This window comes from Panicum virgatum, chromosome 5K (genome assembly GCF_016808335.1).
Source record: "Panicum virgatum strain AP13 chromosome 5K, P.virgatum_v5, whole genome shotgun sequence".
NCBI classification, from domain to species: domain Eukaryota; kingdom Viridiplantae; phylum Streptophyta; class Magnoliopsida; order Poales; family Poaceae; genus Panicum; species Panicum virgatum.
This window is the reverse complement of record NC_053140.1, coordinates 20995695-21011090: the sequence shown is the minus strand read 5'-3', so window position 1 is coordinate 21011090 and position 15396 is coordinate 20995695. Positions and strand designations below refer to the sequence as shown.

The 15396-nt window shown below is 51.2% G+C and overlaps 1 protein-coding gene and 1 long non-coding RNA gene across 2 annotated transcripts in view; both read left to right on the top strand.

Annotated features, from left to right (window-relative positions):
* LOC120706903 (protein HASTY 1-like) overlaps positions 1–15396 on the top strand; it is a 30490-nt gene that overhangs the window by 6491 nt on the left and 8603 nt on the right. The window contains exons 11-15 of the mRNA XM_039991651.1: positions 34–309; positions 780–893; positions 993–1119; positions 1197–1366; positions 1946–2044. Of these exons, the coding sequence (XP_039847585.1) occupies positions 34–309; positions 780–893; positions 993–1119; positions 1197–1366; positions 1946–2044 (786 nt within the window). The remainder of the gene's footprint in view (positions 1–33; positions 310–779; positions 894–992; positions 1120–1196; positions 1367–1945; positions 2045–15396) is intronic.
* Positions 2053–15076, top strand: LOC120706906. The gene is made up of 2 exons (XR_005688523.1): positions 2053–2286; positions 9975–15076. It is a non-coding gene; the product is annotated as an uncharacterized LOC120706906 (long non-coding RNA).

The following is a 15396-nucleotide window of genomic DNA, read 5'->3' as shown; positions in this document are numbered from 1 at the left end:
AACTTGAGGGAAGTTAACCCAAACTTTTCCTAGGTGGTATTGAGAGAGCCATCGAAAGCTAAATCTGTTGCACGTGTTTCTGGTGACAATTTTACTGCTGGTAATTCTGCATCGACTGGTGATTTATCAACAGAAAAGGAGAAGAAAGGGGTATCCCTATTTGTTACTGATGAAATATACAGTACAATTTTGGATGTTTCTTTCAAAAGAATGCTCAAGAACAGTGGAAGTGCATCTTCCGGGTTGTTAGAACTATGGAGCGAAGAGCTTGAGGGGAAAAGTGACTTCTGCAACTACCGCACCAAATTGGTATGTGTTGTTTTCTCATGACTTCTACAAGTAGTTTCCTTGGTCCTTGTTAATCTTCAAACATTATTTGTGGTTATGCTTGTCTTTCCTTGTCATCTCCATTGTCTTGGAGTTTGGTTTCATGATGCGAAGCTAAAGCAATAAAATGAGCGTGGCTAGTTATCTATAGAACATTTCTGTGTCCTTCAATTGGTGATTCTTTACCTTGATGTGAACAACATGTAGTTGTCTACTGCGTTCTCCTTCCTTGCAAGTTTTTAATTTGACTGTGTGATCTGTCATAGAGGTGAAACTTTGTGTAGTATACAGTTGGGAGGGTATATAGGTATGAACTATGAGTAAATTAGAAGGCTATTTACAGAACCTCTTTAGGACCAATGATAGATAATTATCTGGCCTCTTTTTGTACACAATACAGTTAGCTGTTATGCATTTACTACTTAACAGGTATGTTTTGATTCTTCCTGCAGTTGGATCTCATTAAAGTCATTGCTTCGCAAAGACCTGTGATTGCTGCAGCAAGCATCGTCCAGAGAATAAATGTTGTTTTTGGAGATGCTAATCAAGCAACTAAATCCCCCCGGGTTCGATTAGCAGCATATGTTTACCACATCCACTCAATGATTTCTCTTTCCATTTTTGTCAAAGAAGGTTTACCTCTGCACATTGAATTTTGGTTCCAGGATCTTGATGCAATGGAAGGGGCTCAGCTGGGGCTTGAAGCAGTTGTCAGTGCTATATTTGATGGCTCAGCTGATTATGGAAAGACTGATTTGGAGATGAAATCCCAACTGCACAAAATTTTCGAAGGTTTCACCCAATCTAACTTTATTTTTGACTAACTATTGGGGTCTACAGTGTGCTAAGTTCCCTTCTGCTTTCACCAGGCATACTTCAGCAGCTTCTTTCTTTAAAGTGGACAGAACCTAACCTTGCGGTTATTCATGGTCATTATCTGGATGCTTTGGGTCCTTTCTTGAGACATTATCCAGATGCAGTTGCCAGTGTTGTTAATAAGCTTTTTGAACTGTTGACGTCTCTCCCCATCACATTTCAGGTACATCTATCTTTTTACTTTAGTAAACATCATAGTACTCTGATTCCGTGTGAAGCAGCAAGTCAGGGGACTGATATCCTTCATCTGATTCAATTCCCTGAGTTGTGTTGCTGTTGCTGTTGCTGTGAGTCTTGTGCTTGTTAGTTTCTTTTGCGAATGAATTCCTATCTAGTGAATCTGCCATGCCAATCAATTGTGATGGTTGAATGACATAGTCTGTAGTAGTGGTAGTAGGTGGAGTATGGTCTCCATTGTAGCAAGTATGAAAAACATTGCTGGGAACCATGTGACATGCTTTGCATATAAATGTAAAGAAGGGGCAGCTGTGGAGGTAATCAAACATCACTACATTCACCATTGTTCATCAGTTTCCTAGAGCTCAACATGAGCATTGTTAACAACTGCAGAAATGAAAAGCTGATGCCACTTTAAGCTGGATAAATCTTTTGATATCCAATCATTCCATGCCTTCTTTATTCTGTTCACAATAAATTTGAATTATTTGGTTGCCATGTCATTGTACAAGTTTTGTGTTTACATTTCTCATTCCTACTGTTTACTGTATGGCTCTATCTGCAGGATCCATCAAACAATTCTCGCTTAGCAAGGTTGCAGATATGTTCATCATTCATTCGTATATCAAGAGCTGCTGATAAAGCTCTTCTGCCTCACATGAAGGTCAGGCTCAACTCATAATTGATTGCCACTATCATTTGTCGTTTTATTATTCTACATGGAGTTGCTTTATGACACATCTTGGTATTCTGTGGCAGAGACCACTACAGTACCATCTTCAAGTTTCTAAGTGCAGTTGTTTTGACATTCATTTCCCTGTTTATCCCATAGTTACCAGAATCATGGTTCACTGGATTCATGGACGGGTTTGGGATTCGCTACTTTTTAAAAGTTAGGTCCGCTAGGTATACCCCGTTGGTTTGTGAATCAGGAATTGGGTTTGCGGATGGTTATCAGTTTTACGATTTGGAATAATATTGCAAAGGAAGAAGGAATGGGAAATGGAAAGAAATAATGATCACATTAGTTAATACTCCCTCCTTCCTCATTTATAAGGCACACACGCATATCAAGATTCAAACATTTCTATCTTTGACCAATAATTTGACTATCAATTTTTTATTTTTATAATGTAAAATTTATATGATTGGATTCGTAATCAAATATAGTTTACAGTGATTATAAATTTATAATTATAAGTGATATACTATATGATAAATAAATGGTCAAAGTATTATTTTGAAGACCGTGCCATGTTCCACTATGCCTTATAAACGAGGAAGGAGGGAGTACTTAATAGGCCCAGTCTGTCACTTAATCATCACAAACCCACACCAACCTGCCATTTGCTGGATAATATCTTTCTTGTGCTGCTCTAGTCCCTCTCCAGTCCAACTCCAGGGCCAAATCTGCAGCCACCCCTATTTGTCGGGGCAGCTACTTGGCGATTGTGCGCTGGGACGAGCTGGCGATGAACACGTGTTGCGGACTACTACTGGCCCACTAGCGCAGCAATTAGCTAACGATGTACGCGAACAAATCAGTTGGCCGCATGTGCCTAGGCACAGCTGGTGTTCATGTTTCCCTGTCTACAAATTTTGCAACGCTTCAATTCTTGTTTCTCCTGTCTAGCTTCTCCTAACACTTTGGCACCAAATTTTTTAGGGTCTATTGCAATACTGCCCTTGTTTTGAGCTGTAATTGCGCATTTGCCCCTATTTTTTTAACTTTGCATGTTTGCCCTTGTTTTTTGAATCTGAAGGTTCCACTTGCCCTTGTTCTGTGAAGGAGAGTTAACGGTGTTAAGTGCAAGCTGAAAAGACAAAAATGCCCTCAACATTGTTCCGTGAAGGAGAGAAGGGGGGCTTTTAAATAAAAGAAGGAAAGAGCAGGGGCCATTAGGCAATTTTGCCCTTCTTCCTCCTCTCTCCCGTGCAACAGAGGAGGGGGGCAGGGCGCCGGCGGCCCAGGGCGCGGCGGCGGCCGGGGCTAGGGGGGAAATGGATAGGGGGCCACGGGGAATCGATCCCCTCCCTTAATTTGGGTGGAGGCGGCCTGTAGGGGTTGGTGCGACGGCGGCGGGCGGAGGTGAGCGGCGGCGGCCATGGTGGCGGCGCTGCAAGGTTGGGGACGGGGCTAGCGGCGGCGGACGAGCTTGAGGAGGTGGAGGGGGTTCTACCCTTGCCCTCACCTCAGGCGGAGAGGTAGCGAGGTGGCCTGGCCACGGCAGCGAGCGGCGGCTGGCACTGGCGGGCGTGGCGGCGGCGCTGCGGGGCTGAGCAGGGGCGCTGGCGGCAGTGGGCGAGCTCGTGGAGGGGCGGAGGTGCGGTGGAGGCCTATTTATAGGCCGGGGCGAGGTGAGAGGAGGGGGGCGCGGTAGTGGTGGCCGGCCGGTGAGCTCGGCCGCATTAATGGCGTGGGGGCGCGGCTGTGGCCTCCGCCTCGCCGAGCGGCGTCGTGCTGGTGGTGGCGAACGGCGCGGCGGAGGCGGGCAGGGAGCGCGCGCGGCGGCTCGGGCCCGTGCGGCGGAGGCGGGCGGAGACCGGCGCGGCGGCAGGCGGGCGGGGACTTGCGCGTAGGCGAGCCGCTCGGCGAGGGGAGTAATGTGTTTGGGATAAGGGGTAGTATAGTCTTTTCCCCTTTTTTTTCTTTTTTGAGGTCCAGCTCACGGTGTTGACAAACAGGGGCAAACGGTGCCTTCAATTTTGAAAACCAGGGGCAAACATGCAAAGTTAAAAAAACAAGGGCAAACGTGTAATTACATCTCAAAACAAGGGCAGCTATGCAATTGTCCCAATTTTTTAGCGTGTTTACCATCTGTTTCGGGATAGCGGGTGTGTGGGAGATAAAATAGGCGGGTGATTACTGTAAGACATAATCTGCAGCTCGCCCTCATTTGATTTTGGTCAAGGTACCGCAGGCAGTCTGCAATTCCTTGCAGCAATTCTTGACTTATGGCACTAGGCCACTATTGTACAAATAGTGATAGAAGTTATCAGCCATGCTGTTAGTGGCATGATCTGAGCAGTACTAGGTAGTGGAGCTGTACTCAGCCATAACTGGTAGCACCTTAGAGTAGGTAGCAATGGTGTACAAATATGAATGCAATGCAATGAGAAAAGGCAGTTCATTTTGCCACATTCTAGTGTTCAGCTCTCAGCCAACGCAGAGAGCAGAGTGCGTGTGTGCGTAGAGGAGCTCAGCTCTTCTTCTACCTTGGAGCTGAGGAGAGGGAGAAGAAGGTGAGCAGGTTGCTTACCTGGCCCTTGGGTTGCGGGGGCCAACACGTGGCATCAGAGCCGTACGTTGTCGTTCCGGCCCAGCGGCTGAACGATGGCTGGCGAAGACTCCCCGGCGTCCAGTGCAGGCGACAAGGGGAAGGATGTCTCGGAGGTTGTGATCAGGACGGTGCGGGAGACGAGCTCGCGGGACTGGCCGCAGCTCACTCGCACCATGGCGAGTGGGTGGTGCTGATGAAGTGGCGGCTCAAGGCGCGCAAGCTCTGGACGGCCGTGGAAGTCGGCACCAAAGATGAGGATGAAGACGTCCAGGCCATGGACGCACTGCTGTCATCCACGCCACCAGAGTTCCACGAGGCCATCGGCAACAAGCAGACGGCGAAGGAGGCGTGGGACATGCTTGCTTCATTCCGCGTTGGCTCGGATCGAGCCAAGAGGGCCAAGGCGCAGCAGCGCAGGGACTTCGACGACCTGAAGTTCCGCCACGGCGAGGCTGTGGAGGACTTTGCGCTCCGTCTCCAGTCGTTGGCGAGCCAGTTGGCAACGCTGGGGAAGAAGTTGGAGGAGGACGTCGTCTGCAAGCTGCTCCGCGCGTGCTCGGCCAAGTATAGCCAGCTGGCGGTTACAATCGAGGCCACCTTGGACCTGGATCAGGTCTCGCTCGAGGACGTCGTCGGTCGACTTCGCCTGGCCGAAGGGCGTTCTGATGCGCCGCTGGAGCGGAGGGAGGAGAGCGGCAAGTTGCTTCTCACCGAGGAGGAGTGGAACGCGCACATGAAGCGGCGGACCGGGGAGAACTCCTCAAGCCGCGGCGGGAACGCTGGCGGCAACAAGGCGCGCGGGAAACCGCGCGGGAAGGGGAAGAAGAACAACTTCGACCCCGATGCCTGCCGCAAGTGCGGCAAGATCGGGCACTGGGCTAAGGAGTGCCCGGAGCGGAAAGAGAAGAAGGAGGAGGCCCACCTAGCTCAAGAAGAGAGCGACGACGACCACGCGCTGTTGATGGCGCAGTATTGCACGCTGCAGGATGGCGAAGCAGAGGAGGCGGACACGGAGCAGAGGACTGCGCCGCAGCCCGTCAACCTTGACGAGCCAGAGGCGCGGGTGCTGCTGGGCGCGGTCGGCGATGAGCTGGAGCAGAGGTGGTACCTGGACTCTAGGGCCAGCAACCACATGACGGGGAGCAGGGCTGCCTTCTCTGACCTCGACGAAAGCAAGACCGGGACGGTCAAGTTCGGCGATGGCTCGCGGGTCATCCGCGGGCAGGGCACGGTCCTCTTCAGGTGCCGCAACGGCGAGCACCGCGCACTCCAGGACGTGTACTACATTCCCCAGCTGCGCTCAAACATCGTGAGCTTGGGGCAGCTGGATGAGCACGAGTCGGAGGTGCTCATCAAGGCCGGAGTACTGAGCATCAGGGACCGGGAACGGCGTCTTCTCGCCAAGGTAACACGTTCCCGTAACCGGCTTTATCTCCTGGATTTGAAGGTGGAGCAGCCGGTGTGTCTCGCGGCGGCGTGCACGGAGGAACCATGGCTGTGGCATGGGAGGTTCGGCCACTTGAGCTTCGAGGCGCTTGGACGCCTGGGCAAGATGGTGACCGGGCTGCCGCAGATCAAGCACGTCGACGAGCTCTGCGACAGCTGCCTGGCCGGGAAGCAGAGGCGTCTGCCGTTCCCAAAGGCGGCCAAGTACCGGGCGCAGGAGGTGCTCTAGCTGGTCCACGGGGACCTGTGCGGGCCCATCACGCCGGCGACGCATGGTGGTCGGAGATACTTCCTCCTGCTCGTGGACGACTGCAGTCGGTTCATGTGGCTGCAGCTCCTGACGAGCAAAGATGAGGCGGCGGAGGCCATCAGGCGCTTCAAGGCGCGGGCAGAGGCGGACTCCGGGAAGAGGCTGCGCGTCCTCAGGACCGACTGTGGCGGCGAGTTCACGGCGGTGGAATTCGCCAGCTACTGCGCAGGGGAGGGAGTGGCGCGTCAACTGACGGCGCCATATTCGCCGCAGCAGAATGGCGTAGTCGAGCGGCGCAATCAAACTATCGTTGGGATGGCACGCTCGATGATGAAGGCGAAGGCGATGCCGGCGGAATTCTGGGGCGAGGCGGTGAGCACGGCGGTGTTCATCTTGAACCGCTCACCGACCAAGGCCCTGAAGGGGATGACGCCGTATGAGGCGTGGCATGGGCGTAAGCCCAACGTCTCGTACCTACGCACGTTTGGCTGCATCGGGCACGTGAAGACCGTCAAGCCAGGCCTTGGGAAGCTTGAAGATCGGAGCACCAAGATGGTGTTCCTGGGCTATGAGGATGGGACGAAGGCCTATCGGCTCTACGACCCGGCCCGGGGGAAGGTGGTGGTGTCCCGGGATGTCGTTTTCGACGAGGCGGCGGCATGGAGATGGAGCACGCCCGCGGCAGGGGAAGCAGAGGGGTCCGGTGACGGCTTGACGGGCGAATTCGTCGTCGAGCAGCTGGTGATCGAGCGCCGGAGTGGCGCAGAGGAGGCAGCGCAGGAGCCAGGGGCGGAGGCGGTGGAGCCTCCAAGTCCTGGCACGGCGGAGGTTCCGCCAAGTCTTAGCGCGGCGAGTTCAGCGTCCCCAGCCTCCCTTGTTTTTCCAGAACAGGGGACCCCGACAGCGGCGGTGGATCTTGAGTTCGCATCCCCCCGTCCTCCAACTCGGAGTTCGTGGATGCCTACCACGACGGAGAGGAGCTCCGATTCAGGCGAGTGGACGACGTCATCGGTGATGCAGAGCTGCCGGGGCTGGCCTCGCGTCTCACCGATCCAGAGCTCATGCTCATGAGCGCGGAGGAGTCGGCCACGTTCGCTGTTGCGGAGCGTGACGCGGACTGGCGGAAGGCCATGATGGAGGAGATGCGGTCAATCGAGGACAACCGCACCTGGGAGCTGGTCGATCCGCCGGCGGGATGCCGGCCGATTGGCCTGAAATGGGTCTACAAGGTAAAGCGGGACGAGCGCGGCGCCATTGTCAAGCACAAGGCTCGGCTCGTTGCCCGTGGTTTTGTGCAGCGTGAAGGGATTGATTTCGAGGAGGTGTTCGCGCCGGTGGCTCAGATGGAGTCGGTGCGGTTACTGCTAGCTCTTGCGGCGGCAAAGGACTGGCAGGTCCATCACCTCGACGTCAAATCGGCGTTCTTGAACGGCGACCTGGAGGAGAAGGTCTACGTCAAGCAGGCGCCGGGCTTCGCGGTGCCGGGGGCAGAGCACAAGGTGCTCCGGCTGCGGAAGGCTCTATATGGGCTGCGCCAAGCTCCCAGGGCGTGGAACGCCAAGCTCGACACCACCATGGGTGAGCTTGGGTTCGCACGCTGCGCCACCGAGCATGCGCTGTACACACGACGACGGGGGAAGGAAGAGCTCATCGTCGGCGTGTACGTGGACGACCTGATCGTCACCGGAGCTCGGGCGCAGGACATTGAAGCATTCAAGTGCGAGATGGCGGCTCGTTTCAAGATGAGCGATCTCGGCGCACTCTCCTACTACCTCGGCATCGAGGTAAAGCAGGGGAGGGACTCCATCGCGCTGGGCCAGCGCGCCTATGCGCTCAAGCTGCTGGAGCGGGCCGGGATGACGGGCTGCAAGCCCATGGCGACGCCGATGGAGGAGCGGATCAAGCTGTCGAAGAACAGCACGGCGGCGAGGGTGGACGCAACGCGTTACCGGAGCATCGTTGGCGGGCTGCGGTGGCTGACGCATACTCGGCCGGACATCACGTTCGCGGTCGGGTATGTGAGCCGCTTCCTCGAAGACCCGCGGGAGGACCACTGGACAGCGGTCAAGCGGGTGCTGCGCTATGTCCAGGGCTCTCTGGACATGGGCGTCGTCTTCCCCAGGCACGGCGGGCTTGACGGCGTTCAGCGATGCGGACATGGCTGGAGATGTGGATGGACGGAAGAGCACCACATGTGTGCTCGTCTCCCTCGGAGCCGCACCGGTGGCTTGGCAGTCACTGAAACAGAAGGTGGTGGCGCTGTCAACCTGTGAATCGGAGTACATTGCAGCGGCCACCGCGGCGTGCCAAGTCGTTTGGCTGTGCCGGCTGTTGGGTGAGCTCACTGGCGTTGAAGCTCGCCCACTAGCACTCAAGGTGGACAACCAGCCGGCCATTGCGCTGGCAAAGAACCCCGTCCTCCACGACCGAAGCAAGCATATCGATGTGAAATTCCATTTTCTTCGGGACTGCGTCGATGGGGGGCACCTTGTCATCGAGTTCGTCGACACCGGACGGCAACTCGCTGACATCCTCACCAAGTCGCTCGGGCGTCTTCGGTTCTCGGAATTGAGGAAGATGATCGGCATGGATGAGGTCCAGGGCTAGCAGCAGGATTAGGGGAAGTAATGTAAGACATAATCTGCAGCTCGCCCTCATTTGATTTTGGCCAAGGTACCGCATGCAGTCTGCAGTTGCTTGCAGCAATTCTTGACTTATGGCACTAGGCCACTATTGTACAAATAGTGATAGAAGTTATCAACCATGCTGCTAGTGGCATGATCTGAGCAGTACTAGGTAGTGGAGCTGTACTCAGCCATAACTGGTAGCACCTTAGAGTAGGTAGCAATGGTGTACAAATATGAATGCAATGCAATGAGAAAAGGCAGTTCATTTTGCCACATTCTAGTGTTCAGCTCTCAGCCAACGCAGAGAGCAGAGTGCGTGTGTGCGCAGAGGAGCTCAGCTCTTCTTCTACCTTGGAGCTGAGGAGAGGGAGAAGAAGGTGAGCAGGTTGCTTACCTGGCCCTTGGGTTGTGGGGGCCAACAATTACTTTCAGGTAATACATGAAAATATTTGCACCTAGAATTCAAAACTATTGAATTAAGCATTGAAAACTTCTTACATCACTTTTAAGTCATATCAAAACCTTTTCTTCCTGAAATGAAGAACTTTCAAAACATATATAAAAAAATTTATACAACTCTTAACTTTCAAGTCATATATTAAAATCCTTGTACTTGGAATTATTTTTTTTCAAACCATACATTCAAAAAGCTTCCTACATGATTGTGCATCTATATTGTTCAAGTTAGATATCAGAACCTTTGTACTTGAAATTCAAAAACTTTCAAATTAAATATACAGAACTTTTTACATATCTAGCTTTGACATCATGTACTGAAATCTTTGTGCTTGTAGTTGAAAAACTTTCTACCTCATTTTCTTTTATGCGATACATTTAAAACTTTGCACTCTAGATTAAAATATTTTAAATTCCATCCAAAACTTTTAGATCACATATAAGAATCTCTCTATCTCAATATTGAAAACTCTTAAACCATGCATCAAATACTTATCCAAATCTAGAAAAATTTGAGATGGCATACCTAAAAAGGTACTGCATCTCTAGCTTTCAAGTGATGTACAAGAAACATTAAATTGGGAATACAAAAACTCTGAAACCATGTGCGGAAAACTTTATACTGGGAATACAAGAAACTTTGTACTTGGGAATACAAACCTCTTGATTTTAGCTGCTTGTGGAAAAGAATTGCACATATTTGAGTAAACCCTATGAATAAAATAAACTAGATCTTTTTTGAAGTAAAAATAAACAGGTCAGTAACACATTGTGTCTCATATTGTTTAAATAATCAAGAACTATGCATACAAAATCACCTCATATATGGATTTGCGGAAGGGCAGGGAGCTCACCTTGCCGCCCTCCTACTGCAGCCTGACATCGCCTATGGCCATTCTCTATCGTTGGACATTACAACTATGAACACTCCAAATCCGAACCATAAAATCCTAACAGCTCTAATCAAATCTCCTCTTCCTCTTCTGATGTGGCTGCAGCACCTCAGCACTGGATAAAAAGTTGTGCTACTAATTTATGTTTGTGTGGAGAGAAGGAGATTGGAGACAGCTCAAAGTCGAGACGATTGGCGAGAGAGGTGAGCTCGTGCGTGTAAGGACGAAGGGGTGAAGAAATCGGCTCCTCGAACGGATATATAAAAGGTTGCCTGACTAAGCCACGTACATGCACATGTATGTTCGCTGCAATCAGCTGGCAGTGCTCGCACGCCCAATAGGAATTTTGCTACTTGTCTCTCTCCTTGTTCTACTTTTACTTCCACGAATGCAGCTCTGTGTCTGGCATTCCTCACTGACAGCCACCATCTTTCACCAGTGACTAGGAAAATGGATAGCCTGTGTCACCCTTTCTCTCTGTTAACTTGTTTTGCCTGGGACAGTAGACCGCGTTCCCATTCTGATGCCAGTCGCATCCCTCTCCATACCCTTCATTGACTCTCGCATGCATGGTGGTGCCCTCAACAACCCTCATGTCTCAGCCTTGGAGATGTCCGATCTCCTTAGTCCTTTTGGGTACGTCTAGGCCCCATGTACCACCGTTTCTGAGTGATTCAGTTTGCGCACGAACCATGAATTGGGTTGCTTGAACTGAATTACGATTTGTGGCCCTCAGGCGGGATTCACAAGAGAAAAGTGTGTTTCGTGATATTTAGTTGTAAGATGGAAGCTAAAGCTTAATGGTTTCTAAGGTGCTTTCATTGATGGCTTTAGGCTCCATTTGGTATTATTCAGCCGTGTTGTGCTTCACCATGAAGTTATATCAATAGTATGTGTGCTGTGCTGCATAATGGAATATTTGCTGCTATAGAAACCTTTATTCTGTTAAGGCAGCGTCATGGCTCTGAAAACATGCTATATAGTGGCTTTGAGTTTTTTTATGAAACAGTAGGGACCTTAAGGCCAAAAAAAGTGGCTTTGGGTTGTTATAGTGTTCAAAAGTAGTAAAATAAAACTGTGGATGATAAGCCACCGCAATACAAAACTAAGCCTAAATAAATGCTTCTTAACTTCTGAAGGCAATTGTGATTGCGTGGAATAATAGATTGATTAGAGTATACAATACATGTATATATATAGGCAGCCCTTGAGAAAGGTTTATAGAATCACAACCAATCAAGGGATATCTTGCCTAGCGTAATCATCTAGGCACGGCAAGGAGCCGGCCATGGGTCTGGACTCTAGACCCATCACGCATACATCACATATATTCTAACATGCCCCCGTAGTCTGATCGTCGGCAGCCTGAACGTTCAGACTGGACCTGAACTCCGTGAAGATAGAAGAAGGCAGGCCTTTGGTGAAGATGTCAGCGTACTGAGAACTGGTAGGAACATGTAGAGCGCGGACATCACCTGTAGCAACATGCTCCCGGACAAAGTGTAGATCAATCTCCACATGTTTGGTGCGTTGATGCTGAACGGGGTTTGAAGACATATAAATTGTGCTGATGTTGTCACAATAAATCAGGGCCGTGCGACGCAAAGGAACGTGCAGCTCAACAAGAAGTTGGTGCAACCAAGAAGCCTCAGCGACGGCATTAGCCACAGCTCGATACTCGGCCTCGGCGCTCGAGCGAGAAACAACGTTCTGACGCTTGGAGGACCAAGAGATGAGATTGTCGCCCAGAAAAACTGCATAGCCTGAGGTGGATTTGCGAGTGTCAAGACAACCAGCCCAATTAGCATCTGAACAAACCAGGAGATCGGACTAAGCAGAAGGCCGTGGCAAGAGACCCAGATGCAATGTGCCTCGAATGTAGCGTAGAATCCTCTTAAGAGCAGCAAGATGTGGCTCACGCGGGTCATGCATGTGAAGACAGACTTGCTGAACAGCATAAGCAATATCTGGCCTGGTGAAAGTGAGATACTGCAGAGCTCCGGCAAGGCTGCAAAAATCCGTTGGATCGGCCACAGGAGCACCATCAACTGTAGACAGCTTGGGATTGGTGTCAACTGGAGTGGAGCAAGGCTTACAATCAGACATACCAGCTCGATCAAGAATCTCCAACATATACTGCTTCTGAGACAGAAGAAAACCACCAGCAGAATGCTGTACATGCATGCCTAGAAAATGATGAAGCTCACCCAGATCCTTCATAGAGAATTCCCGCTGAAGAGCCTCAATGGTGCGACGAAGCAAACTAGCTGATGAGGCAGTAAGCACAATATCATCCACATAACAACAGGTAGACTGTGTCGCTGCCACGGTGATAGACGAAAAGTGACGTGTCGGACTTGGCCTTCACAAACCCAAACTGCAACAAGTAGGTGGCAAAGCGACTGTACCAAGCACGAGGGGCCTGCTTGAGTCCATAAAGAGAACGATTAAGTCGGCACACATAATTGGGATGAGCGGAGTCCTCAAAGCCTGAAGGCTGAGCGCAGTAGACCGTCTCGGACAGAGTACCATGGAGGAAGGCGTTCTTGACATCAAGTTGATGAACATGCCAGTTGCGGGAGAGCGCCAGAGAGAGCATGGTACGTACGGTGGTTGGCTTGACGACGGGACTAAAAGTCTCAGAGAAGTCAATGCCAGGACGCTGTGTGAAGCCGCACAACACCCAGCGCGCCTTGTAGCGCTCAAGAGATCCATCCGCCTTGAATTTGTGCTTGAAAACCCATTTACCGGTCACAATATTGGCCTGAGGTGGTCGAGGAACGAGATCCCACGTTCTGTTGGCCAAGAGGGCGTCGAACTCCTCCTGCATAGCACCTCGCCAATTTGGATCAGCAAGGCCACCTCGGTAGGTCCGAGGAATGGGTGACAGCGGCGCCGTGTGGTACAACGCCGGTGGTCGAAACCCGCTCTTCCCACGCGTGACCATGCCGTGTTGGTTGGACATGGGAGGTACATGAAGAGCGCCTGGTGGAAGTGGTCGAGGCACAGCCTGGACAGGAGTGCCCCGAGGGGAGGTCGTTATGGGCCCCTGGACTGCTCGGCGACTGTAGACGTGGACGTAGTTGCGAAGAGGGCGATGACGAGTTGGATGCTCCTGCCGCCCGCCAACGCGGGGGGAGCAGCAGGAGCACAAGAAGCGCCGACAGGAGAGCTGTGCAAGCCAGCAGGTCTTGCAGAGGAGCCGGGGACGCCAGCAGCACCACCAGTGCTGGCTGGGGAGACGCCAGCAACACTGCCAGTGCTGGCTGCGGAAGCGCCCGCCGCACCGGTAGGAGAGCCGGCCGCCACTCCGGTCGAACGCTGTATGGAGCGCTCAGACCAGGAAAGGGCGAGAGGTGGCAGCACAGCGTCCGGCGCCGTAGAGGAAGGACCGGAGACAGCCGCATGTGGCTGTGCGGAAGCAGCAGCCGCACGAGGCTGTGCGGAAACGCCAGGGGGAGTACCTGTAGGTAAAAGAGCATGTACTGGGCGAATGGGGACCGGTACAAGGTTAGATTCATCCACAAGAAACTCAAAATCCGTTGAGCTGGGCGGTACAGACTGTCGGGAGAAGGGAAACGAGGTTTCGTCAAAAACCACGTGTCGTGATATGATAACCCGATTGGACTGAAGGTCAAGGCAGCGGTACCCTTTATGATGTGCTGAATAGCCAAGAAAGACGCACAAGGTGGATCGTGGAGCGAGTTTGTGTGCGGCGGTGGAGGAAAGGTTGGGATAACATGCACAACTAAAAACACGTAGGTGATCATAAGAAGGTGCAACGCCAAATAATGCGAGGTGAGGCGTAGAGGAAGCAAGTGTTTTGGTTGGCAATAGATTCAATAGGTGGGTAGCAGTGTGCAAACCTTCGACCCAATAGGAGGGGGGCATACTTGCCTGGAACAGGAGAGAGCGCACAACATTGTTGATGGTGCGAATGATGTGCTCAGCTCGACCGTTCTGAGGCGAAGTATATGGGCAGGACATGCGTAGGTGTGTGCCGTGGGTGAGGAAGAACGTGCGGGTGCTGGAGTTGTCGAACTCCCGACCATTGTCGCACTGGACGGCTTTCACGGTGGCACCAAACTGAGTACGCACATAGGAGAAGAAGTTAGCCAAAGTAGTAAAGGTATCAGACTTGAAGCGCAGAGGGAACGTCCATAGGTAATGAGAACAATCGTCAAGTATGAGCAAATAATATTTGAATCATGAAACACTAGCAATAGGAGATGTCCACAAATCACAGTGTATAATATCAAAATTACTGGATGCACGAGATGTTGACGACTGAAATGGAAGACGAGTATGACGCCCTAGCTGACAAGCATGACATATGGAGCTAAGTTCTTTATTACAAAAGGGAACTGCAGATGCTACTTTGGACAAAACTTCATGACCAGGATGACCGAGACGCCGATGCCATAGAGAGTGAGTGGTGGTGGCGGCAAAGGCATGAGCAGTAGGAAGGTGCAGGGGGTATAGCGGCCCAGAGCTATTGCACCTGACGATCACTCTCCGCGACTCCAGATCCTTCACCGAACAACCAGCAGGGTCAAATTCAACAGAGCAATTGTTGTCAGTAGTGAACTGGCGAACAGATATGAGGTTCTTAATAAGTTTTGGTGAAACAAGAACATTATTAAGAGATAGAGCACCAGAAAGGTGCTGTGCCAGTGGCAGTGACAGGAAGTAAGGACCCATCACCGACAATAATAGAAGAAGGAAAAGGGTACCGCGGACCAGGGTTAACCAAACCGTCGGTAACCGGACCGGTTTGGCCGGTTATCGGTCAAACCGGTCCGGACCGGTTCCGGTATGGTCCGGTATGAAACCGGTCGAAATTCAAAATTTAAATTTAAATTAAAAAAATGAAAAATTCCCAAAAAAATTCCTAAAAATACTTCAAGGTGCGATGAATCTAATGGTGTCAAATTTTCTCAAAAATTCGTTCATTTAGTATAGTTTGCGGGGATTTGAAGTTAAACAAAAAAATGTGCATATAAAAGTATACAAAATACAATGTAAAAGTAGTACAAAAGAGGGTTGGAGGGTTCATTTAGACT